Here is a 23,472-nt window from a genome sequence, read left to right on the forward strand (position 1 = left end):
TTTCTTTACCGGTATTCTACATGATTTCTGAATGTCATAAAATGTGGCCAACCAGTACAACGTATGAGCTTTTTTCCTTAATCCAGTTTTGTCTGCTTGCAATTCAGTCTAATCTGTCCCACCATTTTAATAATGATCTGAAAATATCTTGGTGTAAAGAGATATTCCTTTTAAATAATAATATGTTGCACTGCATGTTCCAGAGTAAAGCATGACTCAGTTAACCCAAAAATGCACGTTTTATTCACTCTCATGGCATTGTAGGTGTGTATGAATTTCTTCTTTCAGAGGAATCCAATCAGATTATTTCACAAATTATCCTTGCTCTTTCAAATGTTATAATGGCAGCAGGCAGTTGTTTTTTTCAACAATCCAAAAGTAGTCAAACAGAGCGCATCCATCCATTATAAAAAGTGCCTCACATGGCTCCGTGGGGTAAAAGACCTCAAGATTCAAGATTTTATTTGTCACATACAAGTTATATGACATACAACAAGCAGTGAAATGCAGGTCTGGCATGCTCTTAAAAAAATAAATAAATAGAAAATTAAATACAAATAATGAAATATACGAAAAAATAAGAAAATAAAAGAAAATTCAATTCCTGCAGTGAATGTGTTTTGATTTGAGGAAATGTACTAAAATGCTCATAAAAATGTTCCTATTATGTTTAATAATGTTATTATTATTATCTTTGAGCTCACTGATCATACGCACAGAGCATGTGTGCCTCAATCCTGCTCTGACCCTCAGCTGTTCGTGTACTAGGTCAGTGTTCAGAAGTCACGGCAATGTCAAAATTGCACGGTAGGGGGCATCGTGAAATCATTTTCACTTATTTTTACATCAATCACATTGCAAATACTGTAAATTCCAGAGTGCTAGATATATAATTTTGTTTTCTGTGCAGCAGACTTCTCATCAATTGCAGTAAAAGTGACAAACACACTCTTTTCTCCATTTTAATAGAAGACAGAACATAAGAACCTCACCATAGACCACTTTAAACCACATTTTCACATTTAATGAGAGGACTGAAGACTTTCCTTTTGAAACTATAATTAACGTTTCTATCACGACTTTGCATTGTCCATGAAATCTCAAATACAGAAAAAGCTCAGCCAGACTTCATTATCATCTAAATGAAACAAACACTACATCCTTAGTAGCTGTGTATCATTGTCTCATGTAGAAACTTGAAAACAGTTAATTTGGGAGGGATCGTAAATCAGACTTTATAGTACTTTAATATTTTCTATCCCGAACATCCTGAGATACAAAATAAATGCCCCCCCCCCCAAAAAAATACTTCAATAGACGTAATTATGAAAACACACAGTCCAATTCTTTCTTTTCCTACAATATACAGAGTTCACAACATCACCCATACAAAATGTATATTTTATACACCTACAACATATGATATGTATATTTAAAAAAAATTTAGGTCCTCTAGATGACCCATAAACTTCAACCATTTGTCACTCTGAAAAGTGCTGTTTTCTAAGATGTCCATCAAATTCATTCTCAATTCCAATAAAAATGTGTAATATATATTTATATCCTTTGTTGACATTTCCTGTATAATAATAGCCACAAAAAAAAACATATTGAAAACTGTGCAGTAATACAGGTCACCGCCTCTGGACCTCTTATCAAGTCTGTCCTTTCTGTTAAATATTAGAAGTAAAGAAGAAGAAGAAGATGAAACAGAAAATACATTCCAAGTGGATGATGTAACTGTATTTAGTATAATCTTTCCTTTGAAGAATCATGAAGTGTAGGACGGCAGCACAATAAAGATCAGTATACAGAAAAAAAAAATATATACTGTATAGCAGTTAATCCACAACATTGCTTTGGTACAAATCGATATCTTCACTGTCCTGCATCAGAAAATAAAATCTCCCGACGGCAGCTGGAAGACGCATGTATGCATTTGTATACCTGCGTGTGTACTGTAACATAGATATGCTGCAGCAGACGACTGATATCTAAATCTCCCTCTGTGGTTATTTGAACTGTGTGCACACTGAAAAGGTGAGCTGGGCTCTCGCTTCGGCAGAAGGGGAAGGGCGACAGCGGGGGACAGTAAGCAATAAGAACACCGCCCGAGAAAGCAAGAAGGCCCTGTTTCACACAACACATCCTGCTCAGCCTAGAATCCACTGCTCAGTCTTCCTCCAGCTCTTCCTCATCCTCTTCTCTAAACTCCACAATGTCGTCCACACGGCCCCTGCCCCTGTACTCGTTCATGGGGGCAGAGTCCTCCCCGTCGATGGTCATGTCTTCATCGGAGTCTTTCTTTTTCTTCTGTGTGAGCAGAAAGAATAATGCTAATTATCTTTCCCCAAAGCATTGCATTTCATTTATGAAATACAGACCAAACTAAATTATGTTTAAATCATTCCTAAAAGCATGGTAAGAATTAAAAATTATTAAGAAGAATTATTTACAAAGGTTTTTTGTAGAAGGAAATTTAATTTACAAATCAAAAGTGGAGTTGTGAAATCATATGATTTAATGGGATTTCAGTTAAACTTAATAAAATAACTAATAAATGTATAATGTAACGTACACTGTATTTTTTTTTACGTTTTTAAAAATAATTTCATATGCTCACCAGGGTTGCATTTATTTGATAAAAAATACAAAAACTGTTATTTAAATTTAGAGTAACTGGTTTCTATTTTAATACAATGTATTCATGTGATGGCAAATTAATAAGTGTCCACATGCTGATTTGGTGCTCAAGAAACATTTATCATCAGTCTTAAAAACAGTTGTGCTGCTTAATCCTTTTGTGAAAAACATGAAACATTTTTTTAGGATTCTTTGACGAATAGAATCTTCAAAAGAACAGCATTTTATGAAATAGAAACGTTTTGTAACATCATCAATGTTGTGACAGTTGTGTATGATTAAATGAATCAATCTTTTACTGAATAAAAGTCATACTAACCCCCAACTTTGAACAGTAGTGTATACACATGAAACCATTGATTTAAAAGGCAGCTATTATTTTTAATTTATTAAAAATAGGGGATCTTCCTCCATAAAAATAAGGCAAATCTCAAACTGACATATATGAAAACAAATCCTTTTTCTGAGACACAGTTCAGCATTTTCTCAAATTGACCCTTGCCTTATATGTCAGTGTGCTTTATTGTGATAAATAATAAAGTTCACTCAACAGCTGTAGGAAAAATGTTAGGTTGGAAGACTAAATTATTGAACGTTGAAGCCAGCATACAAACCATTGCTACAGAAAACACATTTATGTAACTGGACTTTTGATTCAAGACTTTATGTTTATTGAAATAACTACCCTCAGTCTCCCGTATGTGTGTGTGCTTAAAATATACTATACACTATTGAAATGAACGTTGAAATGTTTGTAGATTCATGTCTGTGGAGTTGCCACAGCAGTGCACTGATGCATTGTTAAAAGGTACACTTTAACTGCATTTACTAATCAAATAAAGGCAGGTGTATCATTAGAAAAATCCTACAGGCTTCTGTGTTATTGTACCTGCTTTCGGTAGACATAGCATGCTGCGATTGCAACCATAGTAGACTCCCCAACGAAACCAGCCAGCAGGGATCCAACACCAAGTGTGGCTCCGTGTACTCTGCACAAATTGAAGCGCAGAAAGCTTTCAAATACAATCTAACAGATTGTATTCTACAATTTGATGCACTGAAGTAAAACGACAAGTGACCAATATGCTTCAACATTTGAGTACAGTCAAAAACAACAAACTTACCCCATGTAAGGCAGCACTATGAGACTGGTAATGAGGACAATGATGCGGAGGACAGAGCTGGGCGCCAGGACGAAGGTCTTCTTCAGGGTCATGAGCCAACCAGTCAGGTGAGCACGAATCGTCACTAATGATAAAAAAAAAAGTTTATGCAAAAATTGTCTCAAGCAATCATGTGAAAACATATTTTACATGCCAGTTGTTGCTATCAGTACATCTAAATGCGATGATACTTTGAGCTATCATAGTGGTTCTTTCTCTCTCAGTTTCCGTAGTTTTGTTTCCATAAAAACATTAAAACATCACAACTTATAATATAAGAAATGAATGGTAAGAAATTAATAATAATTAATAATAAGAAGAAATGACTCTTGAGCAGCAAATCATCATATTATAATGATTTCTGAAAGATCACGTGACAGTGAAGATTAAGAGTGTTGTAGTCTTACTGGTTAAAACTGTACTTTCTACGTACTTTCTACAGGTTGTTAAAAGAATAATGTAGAATGCTTGTTTTTATGGAAATTGACTTAAAGTGCAATACCTGGAATGGGAAAGAAGGAGAAAATTCGTAAAGGGGTGACACACAGCTCAGCAAAGGCATGATCTACTCCAATGATGTCCACCAGGATCCTCTCGGAAATGTGTGGTGCCCAGAACACCACAAAACAGAGCTGCACAGAGAAAAACACACTAACCTGAATGGAGCTATCCAGACATGACATAAGGAAGTAAATGAGATCTCAAATTAGGAAAATGTAAAAAAAAAAAAAAAAAAGATAAAGGTTATTCTGCTTATTTCTGTGAAATGGCACTGGTTTTTCTGGTTATCAAGGGGGAATGTAATATAGTATGTATGTTGATTTTAGATCCAGCACACATAAGCAAGTATATTATACTTACCCTCTTTACACAGCTATCATTTACACTCATAACTGTTTATATCTACAGTGTCTGGCTGGAGAAAAGCCTTTGAAATGTGGCTAAGAGTCCTGGAATTGGAAGTGTGTGCACAGACAGAAATGACCAGACAAGTTGGCACAAGGAAAACTCAATCAATCAATAACACAGACCAACCATCAATGACACTTTATTTACAATAAAGTCCTAAGGGGACATGCAACTTTAAAAAAAATTAATAAATAAAAAATCACGCCTTGATGCCTTTGAGTGATTAATTTAAAAAACGACGAAACCACAGTATTTATCCATAGCAATGCATTCATGAAACATTTCACTTAAGAGGAGAACATCTGGGCACAACTATATAGTGATTAGATACGAGATTAAACAGAAGCCTTGCTGTATGAGGGACACTCACTCTTACAATCATGATTCTCCCTCCATATAACTGACAGAGAGGTGAAATTATGGTATAAAAATGATAGCTGCAGTTTAATACTATGAAGGCTTTAATCTAGGTCAGGAAGGGAAGATCTGACCCTGTTACAGAGGCAGAGAGCATCAATTAATCATTTAGACTGACTCTAAAAGCACTCACAATATCAAGTCACTCTGTCCTAATGCACTCCTTATGACTTTACAACTACGTGTTTAGTAGCTGAATAAGAGCATATGGATTTTTGTTAAATGCATTTTTTATATTCAGGGGACTATACAATTGAATTATAAGGAAACGTGTACTGATTAGTGTGATGTATACAGATTAGGATAGTGTGGTAGAGAAGTTGTAAATGGCAATGAAGCAACAGAACTCATACTACCCATATTCATACTGTATAGAACATAGTTTGTTAATGGTCACAAATTAAGTTTCAAATCAAATGTAGTACAGCAAGCTCTATCTACCACACTTTCATTTTCCTGCTTTCTATGTATGGGCTGCTATGACTGACAGTTAGAAATATCTTCTTTGTGATTAGCTAAACAAAGAATATGACTCCTACAGCACCTTTAAACTTGCTAAACTTCAGTAACCGCTGTTACTAAAATATGAAACAAGTGTTATTACAGCCAGACGGAGAGAGAAGAGAATGTGGATGAACTTACTGTTATGGAAAGAGCCAAACAAACAAAAGTGAAGCGCTTGATGTGGGACTTTGTCACCACTGTCCCACTGCTGGCTAGCTTGTTGCTTGGGTTATTCTGGAAAATAAGAACAAAGACAAACCGCAGATGTCAAGAAAGCCGTTCATTTCTTTGTCAGAAAAATGTACAAATGTAAGATGGGTGTTTTGAGCATTCAGAAAGATTTAAAGAAATATATATTTTTATTAAACCAGGGGGCATTAAATTGATCAAAAGTGACAGTAAAGACATTTATATTATGTTACAAACATTTTCATTTGTAATCAACGCTGTTCATCAAAGAAATCTAAAAAAGGATTCAGTTTCCAAAAAAATATTAAGCAGCCGAACGGTTTCTAATGATAATAAGAATTTCTTGATGAGCAAATCAGCATATTAGAATGATTTCTGAAGGATCATGTGACACTGGAGTAATGACTGCAAATGAATAAAAATTCAGCTTTGCCATCACAGCAATAAATTACATTTTTTAAATATATAGTAAAATAGAAAACAGTATATTTTAATGGAGTGTTTATTTACATTAAGTGCCAGTAGCCTGCCTAGTTGGCAGAGGCTATTTAGACTAACTCAGCCCACCAACATGTGATTGTGACAGTCAACACTGAAAAAAAAACACTTATTAAACATCAGTTTCAGTGGCGTACATGGTAAGGTGCGTACTTTTTGATGCGATTGACCCAAGTTCAAACCCACCTTTTGTCAAATTTTTTTTCTCCCTTTCAAATCTCATATCACATCGTAAAGGAGTTTATCTTCAATAAAAATTAAGGAAATAATCAAAAAGTTTAAAATAAAGTATCGGGTAGGGTCAGGGTAGGTGTAGGGAGGGCTTTATTGTCCCAATAAGGTGGCATCCATTAAATAATTTGAATTACAATTACAATTTACACCTGATACGTTCTTATTGTGTACTGTTTTATAATGTACCGCAATACTGAGGTGTAGATAATTGCCACTATTTGCAATAAGTAGCATAAATAGCAGAGAATCTTGCTATTTTAACAGTGTAAATAGAATCTATAGCTATTTGCACTTAGTGTAAATAGCATATAAAAAAAAAATACTGATATTTTCACTTAGTGTAACATCTAGGATCGATTAACTAGTGGAAAATCTCCCCCACCCTACACGTTTTCATCTGCTCATTCTGTGTCCATTCCCACGTGGATGGATATTTCACAGACAAAGACAGGACATGACAGTGCGGGTTCTTCAGTCGTATTTGCAACTAAAAAATAGATGTGCGCAAAATGTATTTAGGAGCATGTGTGCGAATAAAGCAAAATCCCTCCGGGTGAGTTTTCTTAAACTTAAATGTCATAAAAAGTCTTTAAATGCATAAAATCGTAAAACAAACCCCTTAATGATCATTTTAAGACATCATATTTTGGGGGTGGAAAAACATAAATTGCAAAACAGCCTATTGATTATAAAACTTCCAAAGGCTATGTTTTCATTAAAAATAATAATACTAATAAATAAATAAAAGAATGTGCAACAGCGCTTCAGACTGCTTCAATGTGATTGTCATTCAATGAATGGCGCACATGTGGCCTGTGCCATCGGACTGCTTTTGAACTCGAGTTCATGAATTATGACAATAATATATGACCTTTATATAATATGTTTTAGACGGTTATAAGAATGCATGTTTTATTTCTCATCTCAAGGATCAGACTGCAATAGTATAGATGTTTCAAAATGAGAGTCCCAGTGTATTTTAGGCTTGTTTATAATTTAAAAAAATATTTTTTATTTTTTTTTGTCTGGGCATTATAGATTTTTTGGTTACACAATAAATTATACTTAATTTAATTTCCATTTAATTTATAGAGTCATAAACTATTGTTTCTGATAGTATTCAATATATAGATTTAGTATTAGAAAAATGTGTCCCATTCACTGAGACACTATTTGACAAAGCAAGGAGAACTCTATAATTTAAATGCTGTAATTTTGCATCATTTACAATGCACAATAATGCATAATATGAGTATGTCATTCAATGGAATAGTAGCCTATGTACCGGTAATTAAAATAATTTTCAATAAATAAATGAAAATCACACTGTCACGTACAGTGTTACAGGAAACACAGGAGAGGGAACCAATTGCAGGTAAGTCCTTTATTTAAAGGGGTAATCCAAAGGGGTAAACAGTCCAGGCAGGGTCATAACCAGAATATCCAAACAGAACATAAACAAGACACGAAGACAAGGTAAGGCAAGGCAAGGCAAGGCAAGGCAAGAAGCGACGGACGTGAATAACTATAAACATTAAACAAGGACTCCGTAACACAGACTCAGACAGACCGGGTATAAATACACAGAAGGATAATGAGGGAACAGGAGACAGGTGGGGAACAATCAATTACTAAACAGGAGGAAGGTGACCAAATAAGGGAACAGGAAGTGATAAGGAGACAGACACCGTGAGAAAGGAGGACACCTAGTGGAAACCCAGGGAACACAACCCAGACACTGTGACAGGACCCCCCCTCTACGGAGCGGCTCCCAGACGCTCCACGACAAGACACGACACAGACCAGGAGGGAGGCGGACAGGTGGAGGCTCAGGGGGAGGGATGGAGGGCCAGACTCACTGAGGGGAACAGACAGAAACATAACAGAAACCAAGAAATACAAAACAGAAATCCATAAGGACATCATGTGGCGCCCCCCAGGGCGGAGCAGAAGACCACCACAGCCATGTGGTCAAGGCGGAAGCCCCCCAGGGCGGAGCAGAAGACCACCACAACCGTTTGGTCAGGACGGAAGCCCCCCAGGGCGGAGCAGAAGACCACCACAACCGTGTGGTCTGGATGGAAGCCCCCCAGGGCGGAGCAGAAGACCACCACGTCCTTGTGGACGAAGCCAGAGTCCTCCAGGGCGGAGCGGAAGACCCCCACAGCCGTGTGGTCAGGGCGGAAGGCCCCCAGGGCGGAGCAGAAGACCACCACAGCCATGTGGTCAGGACCAGAGCCCCCCAAGGCGGAGCAGACCTCCGTGCGGCTGGACCAACGGGACGACGAAACTCTGGTAATTCCCTGGTGTCCTTACTGGACTCCAGAAGATTGGTGCTGGCCTGACACTGCTCATGAAGATCATTGGTGACTTGCATTTGTTCATGAAGGTCACCGGTGACTTGACTTTGTTCATGAAGGTCACCGGTGACTTGACTTTGTTCATGAAGGTCACCGGTGACTTGACTCTGTTCATGAAGGTCACCGGTGACTTGACTCTGTTCATGAAGGTCACCGGTGACTTGACTCAGTCCTTGAAGGTCACCGGTGACTAGCCCTGACTCAGTCCTTGAAGGTCACCGGTGACTAGCCCTGACTCAGTCCTTGAAGGTCACCGGTGACTAGCCCTGACTCAGTCCTTGAAGGTCACCGGTGACTAGCCCTGACTCAGTCCTTGAAGGTCACCGGTGACTAGCCCTGACTCAGTCCTTGAAGGTCACCGGTGACTAGCCCTGACTCAGTCCTTGAAGGTCACCGGTGACTAGCCCTGACTCTGGAGGATCAGCGGTGACTAGCCCTGACTCTGGAGGATCAGCGGTGACTAGCCCTGACTCTGGAGGATCAGCGGTGACTAGCCCTGACTCTGGAGGATCAGCGGTGACTAGCCCTGACTCTGGAGGATCAGCGGTGACTAGCCCTGACTCTGGAGGATCAGCGGTGACTAGCCCTGACTCTGGAGGATCAGCGGTGACTAGCCCTGACTCCGGAGAGTTCACTGGCACCTGACTCGACTCCGGAGAGTTCACTGGCACCTGACTCGACTCCGGAGAGTTCACTGGCACCTGACTCGACTCTGGAGGGTCAGCTGAGACTCTCATCCTGTGCAGTGGCGCTGGGCAAGCAGCCATCTTGGGCCATGACTCTGGACAGGCGGCCATCTTGTACTGTGGTGCTGGGCTGGCGGCCATCTGGGGTTGTGGCGCTGGACTGGCGGCCATCTTGTACTGTGGTGGTGGACCGGTGGCCAATTTGGGCATTGGCGCTGGGTTAGCGGCCATCTTGTGCTGTGGCGCTGGACTGACGGCCATCTTGTGCTGTGGCGCTGGACTGACGGCCATCTGGTGCTGTGGAGCTGAACCGGTGGCCAATCTGGGCATTGGCGCTGGGCTGGCGGCCATCTTGGGCTGTGGCACTGGAACGGTGGCCAATTTGGGCATTGGAGCTGGGTTAGTGGCCATCTTGTGCTGTGGCGCTTGGCTGGTAGCCATCCTGGGCAGTGGTGCTGGACTGGCGGCCATCTTGGGTTGTGGCGCTTGGCTGGTTGCCATCCTGGGCAGTGGTGCTGGGCTGACAACCACCCCGCCGGAAGAGACAGAGGTGGCTGGGGCATCCCACCGAAGCCGATGCTGCAGGTAGCGCACGAATTCCCAGAATTCCAGTGTCTCTAACTGCGCCATCTCCTCCTGAGACACTGGATCATCCAGCCCGCCATTAAAATAGTCTTTAAGGGCTGCGTCATTGTATCCCATGCCCTCGGCCAGGGACCAGAACACCTGTGCCAGGGCACCCACCTCATTGCCCTCTTGGCGGAGGGCGATCAACTTCAGATACTTCGCCCTCCGCTCCACCATCCTGGCTGGGGAGCGGGAAAAAGACATACCGCTGGTTCCTTGCATGACGGAGTCCTTCTGTCACGTACAGTGTTACAGGAAACACAGTAGAGGGAACCAATTGCAGGTAAGTCCTTTATTTAAGGGGTAATCCAAAGGGGTAAACAGTCCAGGCAGGGTCAAAACCAGAATATCCAAACAGAACATAAACAAGACACGAAGACAAGGTAAGGCAAGGCAAGGCAAGAAGCGACGGACGTGAATAACTATAAACATTAAACAAGGACTCCGTAACACAGACTCAGACAGACCGGGTATAAATACACAGAAGGATAATGAGGGAACAGGAGACAGGTAGGGAACAATCAATTACTAAACAGGAGGAAGGTGACCAAATAAGGGAACAGGAAGTGATAAGGAGACAGACACCGTGAGAAAGGAGGACACCTAGTGGAAACCCAGGGAACACAACCCAGACACTGTGACACACACATTATTTGTTATTTGTCACATGCAAAAGACAATTTTTGTGCCGTGGGTAATAGGAGGATTTTCCACCTGCGGGAACCACCGCAAGTATATTTAAAACCTGTGGTAACCAATGGATATGCTATTTGCACTTAGCGTAAACAGAATCTAATTACTATTTACACTTAGGGTAAATATCATTTATCGCTAAGAAAATACATAAGTTATTTGCACTTAGTGTAAATAAAATATAATTGCTATTTATACTTAGTGCAAATAGCCACTGCCTAATTTTAAATTGCAATAATATTTCACAATCTTACAGTTTGATTAAATAAATGCAGCCTTGGTGAGCATAAGAAACTTCATTCAAAAAATATTACAGACCCCAAACATTTGAACGGCAGTGTAGATCATTTTTATTCATAATAGTATTAGCTCCAGTTAGCCAGACACCTGTGGCCAGAGAATGTTCCCTCACTTTCCGAGGACTTCCTAATCGTGGATCCTTCTGATCCTTTTTCTCAGGGCAAACATCCATAAATAACACCACAATACTGTTCGTCTTTTTTAATTACAGTCTCTGGGACTCCAGCTGCAGCTCTGTCTCCATGAACCCGCTCTGTTTATCCCAAAAATAATTGCTTTGTCATGAAGTAAAACAAGATAATAGACATGCTGCAGCATTAGTACACAAAACAAGGCAGAAGACATAAACTAATTTTGTCATTCCTTAGGGGTATGAGACAAAGTTAGAAGAAGAAGATGCTGTCATTTTAACTCAAGTAAATACGTGGAGGATGATTAGTATTAAACATTCAGAGAACTGTATGATTAAGGATTAAAAACGTGTTAGTTAAAGGTAAAACAACAACATTTACCTTGTCAAAAGCAGGGTAAACAGCTCTGAGTTCAGTGAGCCATCCATATGGCATATGACCCACTGGATATGTTGCTGTGAGAACTGCGACAGCCTGGAAAACAATGAGAGATGAAGAGTGAGATGATGGTAACATTAAACACCCACAATTTCATCTGTTTATAATGAATGCTTCTATTGTAGAGGAGCTGAGTGACGTAACATATGTGACCCTGGACCACAAAACCAGTCTTAAGTCGCTGGGGTATATTAAAAAAATTGTATCGGTCAAAATTATCCATTTTTCTTTTATGACAAAAATCATTAGGATAATATGTAAAGATCATGTTCAATGAAGATATTTTGTAAATTTCCTGCCATAAATACTGTATATCAAAATGTAATTTTTGATTAGAAATATGTATTGCTAAGAATTTTTGAACACAACTTCAAAGGTGATTTTCTCAATATTTTTTTTTTCTTTTTTTTTTTCGAAATTGAATTGACACTTAAGACTGGTTTTGCGGTCCAGGGTCACATATTTCTGACATCTAGGCACCAGGCAACTAATCTGAAAATAAAGCTTGTTTTGTCATTATAGATATTGTTTAAACCTAGTTTAAAGAATATATTACAGTAGGTATGAGGTGAAAAACAATTGTCCTTCGGTGGTAAAGTTATATAAAGCCTATAAAGCACTGCATGCAGATGAGATGCAGTTATGCCACATTAACAACTATGCTAAAATTAGTTTTATTCAGTGTTATTTTAGAATTAATTATATACTATTATAGTATTTATCAATACTTTGAATTAGCTTTTATTTTGTTTTCGTTTATATCTATTTAAACATTTCTAATTAGCTTCAATTATTTTACTTCAGTGTTATTTTTGAGTAATTTTAGTACTTTATCTTAAATTAATTTTATTTCAGATAGTTGCCAAGGCAACATTTCAACATTTTAAGTTTAAGGCTAATATCATCCTTCATCTAATATTTATAATTCACTTTATTTCAGGATTATTGAAATTACTGAAGACTATTTTTAATAGTTTTAGTTTACAATATTTATTTTATTCACTGGATGCATAATTAAATATTGAGACAATATATACATTTTCCATTTCCATAGTCCCAACTAAAATAATAAATGTCACAATTCTTATTAAAGTTCTCTGTTTTCATCTGATTGCACTTCAAATAAAATAAAAACTGTTTTCCCCAACCATCTCAGTATATTTTCATAGCAAAATAAGCTGAATTTCACTGTGAATGAATTGCTAAATTTAATCTAAATACTGTAAAGACATGCGTGTTCTTGCCATGGGACACACTAACCTCTGTGGCAGCTATGCTTCCTTTCAGATCCCGAGACACAAACAGGTTGACGATGGGTCTGCTAATCCTCTGTGTAGCCAGGATGAGAGCCAACGGCCACCAAAAGCTTAGCATCTTTTTAATAGTGGCATCACCCTATTACACAGAATGAGGCTCAGTATATAGCACAGTTTTAGGATTCTCACAGGTTTGATGGGGCAGAGCAAGAAATAATTGGTATAGAATCTGACCAAGGTAGCTGTGATACTGAACTGAGATGGTCACATAGGTTGAATTGGTGTAAAGAGAGTCACTGGACATACCCCAACCTCAGGTCCACTGGAGACTGGGATGTTATCATGAACTTTTCTGTAGTAACCTAAACCAACAACAGTGAAGCGTACCAAGGCACCCATATACAGAGAAAGGATTGGGATCAACAAGGGCTCCACGCACTCCATGTGACTGTGAAGCAAAATAGCAACAAACACGATCTAGAGAGAGAGAGAGAGAGAGAGAGAGAAGCACAACTGTGTAACCTGATTACAATGACAGTGATAAATATAGCCGTTCTCGTGGCACATACAGACTCTACTATTAATTCAGACCCAAATACATCATTAATAAAAACAAAATACACCATGACTATGACATGCACAGAAACATAACCCATTACGTTCACTTCAATTATCCTTCATACACTATATTCACATTTTCATAAACATACCAATACTGAAATGATTTTAAGAAGACATAAATCAAGCAATGAAATGCTGATTTGATGAATTTGACACATACCTGTGCAACGACATCAGAAATAGACGCACATCCCACCAGGAAACTGTGCTTGTGCTTCAGAAGGATTCCAGCATGAGTCCAGGCCTGAAACCACAGACATGAGCTAACTGTCACTTGCACAATACAATATGCTAATCCAGGCCAAGCACTCCTTAATGGATAGAAAGAAAGAGATTGAGCAGGGACCCCAGTTACATATTATATTAAATTGTGGTCCTAAAGTACCATTTTTGTTATTATATACTACACTGACTGTAACCTTGCAAAGCCATTAAAGCATTATTCATGATTTTTATATTACAGTATACATTATTGTTCAAAAGTCTTGGTTTAGATTTTAAATAATATAAACCTAAGAAAATAACACAGCAATATTGTGAATTATTATTATTATTTTTTTTTATTAAATGTATTCCTGTGACTGAAAAGCTGAATCTTCAGCATCTCCTGTCTTCAAGACTCCAGTCTTCAGTTTCACATGATCCTTCAGAAATCATTCTAATACGTTGCACCTAATGATGCTAGTTCTAAACAAGCTGCTTAATCTTTTTTACATTTATATGAAAAAGAAATCAATGACTTTTGAATTGACTATGAAAAAAGTTGTAGAATTTTAGCTTCTTATGTTCTTCTTAGTTTTGTTAAAATTAATATTAATAAAAAAAAAAAAAAAAAATTCGAGTTTAAGCAATAATTGGCAACCCCCCTGCAATACCACATTTCATCCCCTAGGGGTCATGGACCCCCGTTAACTAGGTACATTCTCTTGAGACTTAACACTTTAAACAAAACACTGCTGCAGCTTAACCTCCGTTGAGAGGCACAGGATGTTCGCGTGAGCTGTTATTCATCCAAAGGAGCTTGATGATTTCTAGATCTGAATAGGCTCTGATGCATGGCCTTATCACGCTGGCTTATACACACATACTCTATGCCATCTGTGCCGGGCAGACGAGCCAGATCTGACGGTCAGAGCAAGAACACATTATGATACTACAGCTAAATATCCCTGGTTGAGACGTCACGATACACTCACCACGGCGTCAAGTAAAGGAAAAGCAGCCAGATAGAGAAACGCCTTCCGGGTCTTACTCCCCACAGACTCATCCACGTGATGCAGTTTGTTAATGATGTAATAGCCCAGATTTGTGTAGGCTAAACAAAGAAAAATGAGAACAAGATGAATATGTATTATAATAAATAATTATATAACATGATATTCAACATTATGGCTTTGCAATATAATACAATACAATACAATACAATACAATACAATACAATACAATACAATACAATATAATATAATATAATATAATATAATATAATATAATATAATATAATGTTGGACTAGGCTTCAGCATTCCCACAACATAACATAGAATAACCTGTTTGGAGAATGGATAGATAGTAATGTAATGTAATATAACAGAACAAAATTATGTTCTAATATAATATAACTAAATATATAATATTATATAATATAACATTCTTGACTCTTTTGCTGCTAAACTTGGTACAAATAACATGCAAGGAACTAGAAGTTCTCGTGTTTCTCATTTCTCCTGTGTCTTTTCACTTTTCCCAGGAATGTGTGCAGTGACGTGATCCACAGATGGATGACAGCACTCTACCAAACTCTCTGACTGCACAGACAGCCATAATATGTCTGAGACCACACTCAAGATGATGGAGAGTGTCCATGTTATGCTAACAGAACATAAGTCCTTCATTTAAAAGCACATCATTACATGTGGCAGACAGGAGGTGGTTAGTGATTAAAAATTCCTGCCTTCTTCCAAGAAGGTGGTGATTTCTATTCTATATCCCTCAGGGTTACCGTGGTTACATTCCTTCTCCATGCACTCATAGCAGTAACCATATGGGCACTGCTGAGCAGCTGAAAATGGCTCCGATTTCTTGGTTTGTATGTAAATAGCTATTTGACTAAATGCAAATGTATCTGATATATTCAGGGTAAATATGCTTTAATGTTCATATTAATTTTTGGATTATATTGTATAAATAGACTGTTTCAAGATTTAACCATTTTCAACCACATCCCACAAACTTTTTGTAATTTGGTAAATATGGGTGGCAGAACGTATTTCCTGCCGAGTAGGAGTGCAGTATTTTGCACAATTTGTTTAATGACAATAGAATCATAGAGGGTGAATGAAAACCTGAAAAAAATGGTGATCTACCTCTGTGAGCTTAAATAGAGTTTGTTTGAGAGACGCCTCTCCATTCACAGAGAACACAGAACAGGCAAGTAGTTACCTGGCAAAAAAGCCCTTCCATCAACACAGTGAATGGGAATGTGCTTGGAATATAATGTAAAGTTTTTTTCCAGAGAACAGTTACATCTGCAGTGATGAGTGGGGTCTGAGTGATTCAGTCCACTTGAGCTAAAAGGAGGTCCTTCTCCAGTCAAAACATTGCTCACTAAGCCTACCATCGTGATACGTTTGTTTAGAAAAGTGCAAAGCAATGGGGTATCCCCTATACATTTAATACAAACTAGACATGCAAGACCAGATGTGAAATGATGTGACATTCAGCCAAGTATGGTGGCCCATACTCAGAATTCGTGCTCTGCATTTAACCCATCTAAAGTGCACACACACAGGAGTGAACACACACACACACACTGTGAACACACACAGAGCAGTGGGCAGCCATTTATGCTGCGGCGCCCGGGGAGCAGTTGGGGGTTCGGTGCCTTGTTTAAGTCGTGGTATTGCCGGACTGAGACTCAAACCCACAACCCTAGGCTTAGGAGTCAAACTCTCTAACCACTAGGCCACGACTTCCCAGAAGTGGAATGAGGAAATGATACATTGATATACTGACCAATAAGAGTGTGGAAAATGATAGCCACGGTTCCTGCGGCGACCATACAGAGGACTGCCTTGGCTCTGTCCCGTTTGCTGTTGACAAACACAAGCCCTACGTTCTTGAAATCGCTCATAGGGCCTGTGAAGAACTTCATGAGGGAATAGGCCAGACCATAACTGGCCAGCATTTCCACGGCATCCTCTTTGACTGCCGCAATACCCCTGTTCAAAGCCTATAGAGAATGACAGAAATTAAATAAATTTATCAGAAACTCAATTTTTTCAGCATCACAGAAGACAGATTAGTAGAGTGAGTGATTACAAAAAAAAACAAAAAACAAACAATAATCTAATAATCTAGATTTACATTTATTTTAAAAAATCTATTTTCTGATGTTGAGGGATGAAATGAAACTCCTCATGGGATTCCTCTTTTCAAAGAAGGTTTTACACCCAAGATATACAACAGAACCTCTGTATCAGTTGACTAAATGCCTTTCATGGCTTGTCGAGAACTCAGGACCAGTTTGCTTTACTGGATAAGTTCATGTTTCATAGGACCACTGACCCAGAATTGACTCTTTACAGAGTTTCTGTCTTTTAAAGCCACATATGTGTGAAAATACAAACTTCACAGTGTCACAATGCACAGTGTGTGAGATGTCTAAATGATATTAAGCAAGAGTGTAATGCAGAAAGAGGAAGACTTGTTATAAAATTACATTCATTCATGGACCTTTCTCGAGAGAAACACAATAAACAATAGACCTTTTAATCTTGAATAATCTCAATGATGACCAACTGTATTATGAACAATTTTACAGATTTATTGTCACATGCCAGAATATATCCCCATCAACACATGATAAAATGATATGGAACTGTGTCAGATGTCAAACCTGTTGGAAAATGGTGAGATGCCCGTTAATAACCTTTTCTGACCTGACCTAGACTGACCTACTCTAACCTGGTGGCACCATTCTGTAATATTTGCCGTTTCAAGAGAACTCTGCTTATGTTTAAATCTTAAGATTTCATTTGGATGATACAACAGTAGATAGTCAGTCACAGAATTAGGAAGCAGCAAGACCTGTACAATAACAGATAAAGTCAAAAGGATGCGTGAATGTACAGTTCTTCTCCTTATCTTCTGCAACCGTCTTACTCTGACTTTTGTCTGTCACTTCATCTCCAACGCCTAAGAACAATGTGCAGAGAGATAATGATATTCCGTTACTGTGGGCAGATGGGCTCTTAGGGTACCTACTCACATTATTTTCCCTCCCATTAGTGATTCTGAAAAACTAATTTGTATTTATCAAAAATTGAATGGTAATATTTTATTCCAGTTTTCCAAAAATCAAACAGTCTTCAGTGTAGTGGCTTGAGGCCATCAAATCCAATCAAATTTTTTAATATTCTTATATTCTACTCTATATTTACCAAAAAAAAAAAAAAAAGAACACACAATTGTGCGTTTACATGCATGTTCTCAATCCGATTATGCTTAATAAGCCGAAAACGAACTTGGTCATGTAAACCTGGTAACCCATTTTCTTAAGGTCATAAACAGCGTAAGCATAGACCGGTCACAACAGGTAGTTTTTTGCCTCTTTCTCTGATTTCGCATGGCATGTATAGCTACACAATAACCCGCTTTCTGACGGCTTAAAAAAGTGCGCATGAGTGATACGTGACAGGAACGCATAGTTATTGCAGATTTAAGCACATCTAGACTGAGCAAATGTCTTGGCTTTTCATGACTCTGAAAATTATTAAAATGTGTTCTCATCTTGTGCAGCAGAAGCAGAAGTGGTTCAGTCACAATGCATTTATTTATAACTGCATGAGAGGGGTAATATACGAGCTGTAAATTTCCCGACATGTTGCAAGTTGACATGTTGCAAGCTTAATTTAACATCACAACTGACAAATGTATTAAATACTCCGAGTCCGATACGCAAATGCTTATATTTTGACGTCACTACAGGGAAATAACCTGATTTATTAATGAAGTCATGTGAACGCAGCTTACTTGTGTTGTCAGGTTACTGATGTGCATGTAAACGGGGAAAACTGGTTATTTTAATAAGCTGATATTTGTGAGTTATCAGCTTACTGGTGTGCATGTAAACGTGCTCTTGTGAAAACTGAGGGATTGCATCAGCACACTACATTTCCTCCACAGCAGTCAATTGCAACAGTTGAATCTAATATTTTTAGATTTAAGATCAACTGATAATGCATTATACAACCCAACCCTCTACATTGCGAAAAAATTTTACTCTGGGCAAATAAATGATGTATATGGTTAGCCATTGGCTAGTAAATTCTTAGATTTTAATTGCCAGTGTGTGAGTTAGAGGCTATTATAAGTTTCGTACATATATATTTCACTCGCCGAACACTGACTGAACGCTTCAGAGTTTCGCTCTCTATCAAGCGATCTGTATTTTTTCAGTTCATCTCAATGGATGTGCAGCGCACCTGTATTTGATGCACCGTAAACTCTAGAGTGAAGGCGCACAGCTTTTTGCTGAGAGCACTGTTTTCACCGAGCAGCAACCTCCCGCTCTCTCTCATGAAGCCAACAAGGAAGTGACAAAAACTGCAATTCATCGACTGGCCGCTTGAGGCTGGCTGCAAAAGAGAGTCAATCCTATAGACAGCCCATGTTAAAATGCCCAACTTTACTGCAGAAAAAACATGTTTACAGCCTGGCGCAAAAAATTTGTTTGGTCTATATAGCTAATTTTGCTCTTCATGACAACTGTGAGGGGGGTGAATTTTTCAAACTCATCCGTTTGAATTATATTAAGCCTTAAAGTTCTGCATAATTAAGGGCGTGGTCACTTAAGTGACAGGTGGATTGCCACTGTTGTCACCGCTGTCACGCTAGGTGGGCGTGGCTTCAGCAACCAGCTCCCGCCTTTTTGCCCATTTTCGATTGTCGGGAGAGTCACGCGGTGACGCGCTGCCAAATGGCGACAGCCTGCTCTGCACACTTTGAGCTTCAAAAACGCTCTTCAGCAGTCTACGGTTGACGTCACGGACACTACGTCCATGTTTTTATGCAGTCTATGTTTTCACACATACAAAGAGAAAGAGCCTTTCATACAATGCTGAATCGACGCGTTTCATGTAATCCATTCTTTGTTAAAATTTTTCCTATCAAAATAACGGAGTTCATTTGGAATTATTCAGCTTTAAAAACAAGCAGAAGATTTCTCAATTTCTCTAGTAGTGGGTGGGGTTAATGCGCAAACGGCAATCCCATGGTCTGGTGCTCATGTATTACCAACCCTGTTTTGATTTCAGCAAATCAGTTCAAGGGAAAGCTGACAACGTGATTAATATTCATGAAACCAGCAGCACATCAATCCTAGTGTGGTGTATATTGTTAGTACCGTAGAAGAACTAGTAGTAGGCTTAGTTTTATCTTATAATAATAATTACTATTATCTATTTCTATTATTATTTTTTTTTTTTAAGAAACCCTGAATGGCCAACAATATCACCACCAGTCCTATGTTCAGTTAAAATGACGAATAAGCATTCATACATGGTTTCCAAGTTTCTATATATATAAATGTGTGTTTGTGAGTGTGTGTAAAATATTATCAGTATGGCGACTAAACAAAAAAAAATTACTAGCCAATGGTGATTATATTGCCAAGGTTTGTGTAAAGGGTTGCAATCATTACTTTTCATTATACTGACAATATTTGCATTACAATTATGCAATTAAGCTACACATTTCTTGATGGAGAATAAATTACTTCATTGTAAAAGTTCAATAAATATCCAAATATATTATTAAAATGGTATTAATTTATTTATAAACATAATATTGAGGAACCAACAACCAATTAGGCTGAAAAGGGTGAATATCTGAAAAACACTGTCTTTCTCGATCTATTAATTGTTTCAATAAAAAATGACAGGCACACTAATTAGAGACACTAATCTCATAATATTAAGAAAGGCTTTTCAATATGGACAATGAAGAAACATAAGAGCATCAAAATGAGATTTGAATTACATGAATTAAACATTTAATCAGCCAAGGGTTTAAGATTTTTGTAGGCATCCCACTTTAGACATGTAAATACTGTTAGAAAAACTACACATTCCTCAATGGTTGACAAAAACAAGTTAGTTCACGCTGAGGTGACAACAAAATCAGCCCATCCAAAAGTGCATTGTTCAGTGGGACACACGTTATTGGATGCGCTGTATGGCCAGCTGTTGACGAACACAGCTGACCGGCTCCTGTTGTTTGTGATGATGCTTGTTTACGAAGGGCCACCGTTTCAAAGTTTCCTTAGGGAATAAAACCACAGGGTCGACCTAACCTATAAATTACGTTCACAACATATTACATATTCCGAAGCGACTGATAAACAGAGCTTTCATAATCTGATGGATGCCATTGCTGCAGAGTCTAGCTCCAAGGATACACAACCAATCTTACGTCATGCAGCCTTGTATTTTGATGCACTATTCATTCACACTTGCCTGTTCGCCGAGGTCGATGGCTATGTTGGTTATGGCCAGCGGCACCAGGAATCGGATAAGAGTCCAGTAATGCGTGAGCACTGGGAATTCCACCATGTTCGCCGGGAGGAGAGAAGCAGCACTGCCAACAACAGCGGCTCGGATCTGGAAGGATGCGAGGCCGGTCACAGCCCGTCGAGCTCTGAGTGTTTTCTAGCAGAAATCCGACGAGATCAGGTCCGTCCCTGCCCTCCTACACAACAACAGCATCATAAACAATGATCTGGTGCATGGGAAAATAGGAGGGTCACCAGAAATTTCTGCTGACGGCTTCTCCATTGTTCATCCGTCAGTGGAGAGGAAAAATAAATGCATATAATCGGCCGCGGAGATTAAGTGCGACACGAGTATGAAGCCGTATGCATGGAGTCGATTGGCCAGCCGCAATTCTGCTGTAGATGGCCACTCGGTTAACTGTACTTAAATCATCATCCTCCCCTTAACAACACGTGGGGGACGGTCGGCGCATAAAAGCCACTCCTCTTCTGAACGTCACCTGGTGCGTGCAGAAAAACACAGGAACGCACGGCTGAACAACACAGAGATGCCTAAAATAGAGTTCAGGCTCAGAGAAGAGTTTGCCAGGTAGGTCAGAGCACGGGACAGGGCGATCAAATGGCGTCTTTGTCCTTATATCTTACCTGCATGTAGACCTATAAGTTCATCTGGCATGAAATGTTAAATAAATAATATATAAATATCAGAATGAGACTTAAACGGCAAGACAAAATTTAAATGACTCCCAGGAATCTCAGTGAAGATCGAACGTCTTATTTTGTTTCGGCCAGCAGGTGGGGCTGCAGAGCGGGCCAGTCTCGTGAGACGCGCTGCTGTCTGACAGACTGTCAATTAAAGGGTCCGTTTACCCAAAAATGACAATCATACAAGTTTGTGCAAACTGTATGACTTCCTTTTTTTTTGACACAGGATCTCACTTTGACTAACTTCTCTTTTTTATGCGCCATGTGTATCGAATAGACACATGAATGGCTTTTAACCAGGGGGCCGTGGTCCATTAGGGGTCTCTAAAAACTTCCTAAGGGACCACATGGCTTTAAATTAAATAATTAGGTCAGTTCATTTAGGTTAATTTAAATTGCCTATGAAATAAAAGTCAATTTGAATCATTTATTCATGTTGCCTTTGAAATGACTGCAAACTTGTACCAATTCACATTAGTTCACTATTTAAAAATAATAATCTAACTGTAATTTAACCCTAACAGGGACGGCACATCCTGGGGAATACAAACATTTGAGAAGCTGTGGGGAGAAGCGGTGAAAATGTAGGCTTTATATTTCTAGGTTTTCTTTTTTTTTTTTTTACATTCTTTGTTTAGCTTGTAAGAAGCATTTAACGCCTGTAGTGGGAAATCTACTCACCCTCTGTTAAAAGTTGATATAGTTCCAGGGCCACTGCTGACCAAATGGCTAATCTAATCAGATTTGTATTGTTGTGCCTTCTCCCCCAAATATTATGAAAAAAATAAAAAAATACTACTCTAGGGGTCAAAATAGAACTTTAATAAAACATAAAAGTAGGTAAATAAATAAATTGGAATTAAATTGTATAATTTACAATTGTAGCTCTACAAGCAAAAAAAAAAAGAAAAAAAAGAAAAAAAGCACAGAAAAACTAAACTATAATTACACACATTAAGTAAAACATTTTAAAAGATTAAATATTATCAAAATAAACAATAATAAACTCAATCAAAAATCAATAGCAATGGCTATTTGCACTAAGGGTTAAATATCAGTATTTTCTTAGCGATATGCTTTACACCAAGAGCAAATAACCTTACTATAGATTCCATTTACACTAAAATAGCAATATTTTCTGCTATTTATACTACTGTATTTATACAAATATCGGAAATTGTCTGAACCTCAATATTGTAGTAAATTATAAAACACTATGCAATAATAACATATTGAGTGTAAAATATAATTTTATTTCAAATTTTAAAAAATGGATGCCACCTTATTGGGACAATAAAGCCCTCTAAACCTACCCTAACCCTACCAGATACATTATTTTCAACTTTTCAGTTATTTCCTTAACTTATATTGACAATAAATGCCTTTCCAGTGCAATAGGAGATTTAAAAAGAGAGACAAAAAAAAAAGCACAACAAAAGATGGATTCAAACTCAGGTCAATCGCATCAAAGCTGCAACATTACTCACTGTGCCTTCTACACCACTGAAGCAAATGTCAGTCAACAGTCTTTTGTAGTGTTGACTATCCTAA

General features: G+C 38.4%; 1 protein-coding gene across 1 annotated transcript; it reads right to left on the bottom strand.

Annotated features, from left to right (window-relative positions):
• Positions 1 to 1,818: 1,818 nt before the first annotated feature.
• On the bottom strand, positions 1,819 to 21,782 carry LOC132154842 (progressive ankylosis protein homolog B-like). The gene is made up of 12 exons (XM_059563541.1): positions 21,182 to 21,782; positions 16,680 to 16,896; positions 14,866 to 14,984; positions 13,830 to 13,913; positions 13,355 to 13,525; positions 13,053 to 13,187; positions 11,736 to 11,828; positions 5,775 to 5,870; positions 4,309 to 4,438; positions 3,768 to 3,891; positions 3,533 to 3,632; positions 1,819 to 2,313 (listed from the first exon to the last, which is right to left on the bottom strand). The coding sequence occupies exons 1-12, from the start codon at positions 21,275 to 21,277 to the stop codon at positions 2,173 to 2,175; spliced, it is 1,506 nt and encodes a 501-aa protein (XP_059419524.1). The 5' UTR covers positions 21,278 to 21,782; the 3' UTR covers positions 1,819 to 2,172.
• Between the last annotated feature and the right edge of the window lie 1,690 nt (positions 21,783 to 23,472).

This window comes from Carassius carassius, chromosome 12 (genome assembly GCF_963082965.1).
Source record: "Carassius carassius chromosome 12, fCarCar2.1, whole genome shotgun sequence".
NCBI classification, from domain to species: Eukaryota; Metazoa; Chordata; class Actinopteri; order Cypriniformes; family Cyprinidae; genus Carassius; species Carassius carassius.

Bases quoted from the DNA above. Each gene is read 5' to 3' on its own strand.
- LOC132154842 (XM_059563541.1), bottom strand. From the start codon at position 21,277: ATGGTGGAATTCCCAGTGCTCACGCATTACTGGACTCTTATCCGATTC. The intron at 5,871-11,735 runs GTAAATGTTGTT...CTTATTTTCCAG, and splicing joins TTTACCCTGCTTTTGACAAG to AATAACCCAAGCAACAAGCT. The intron at 4,439-5,774 runs GTAAGTTCATCC...TTCTCTGTGCAG, and splicing joins GTTTGGCTCTTTCCATAACA to CTCTGTTTTGTGGTGTTCTG.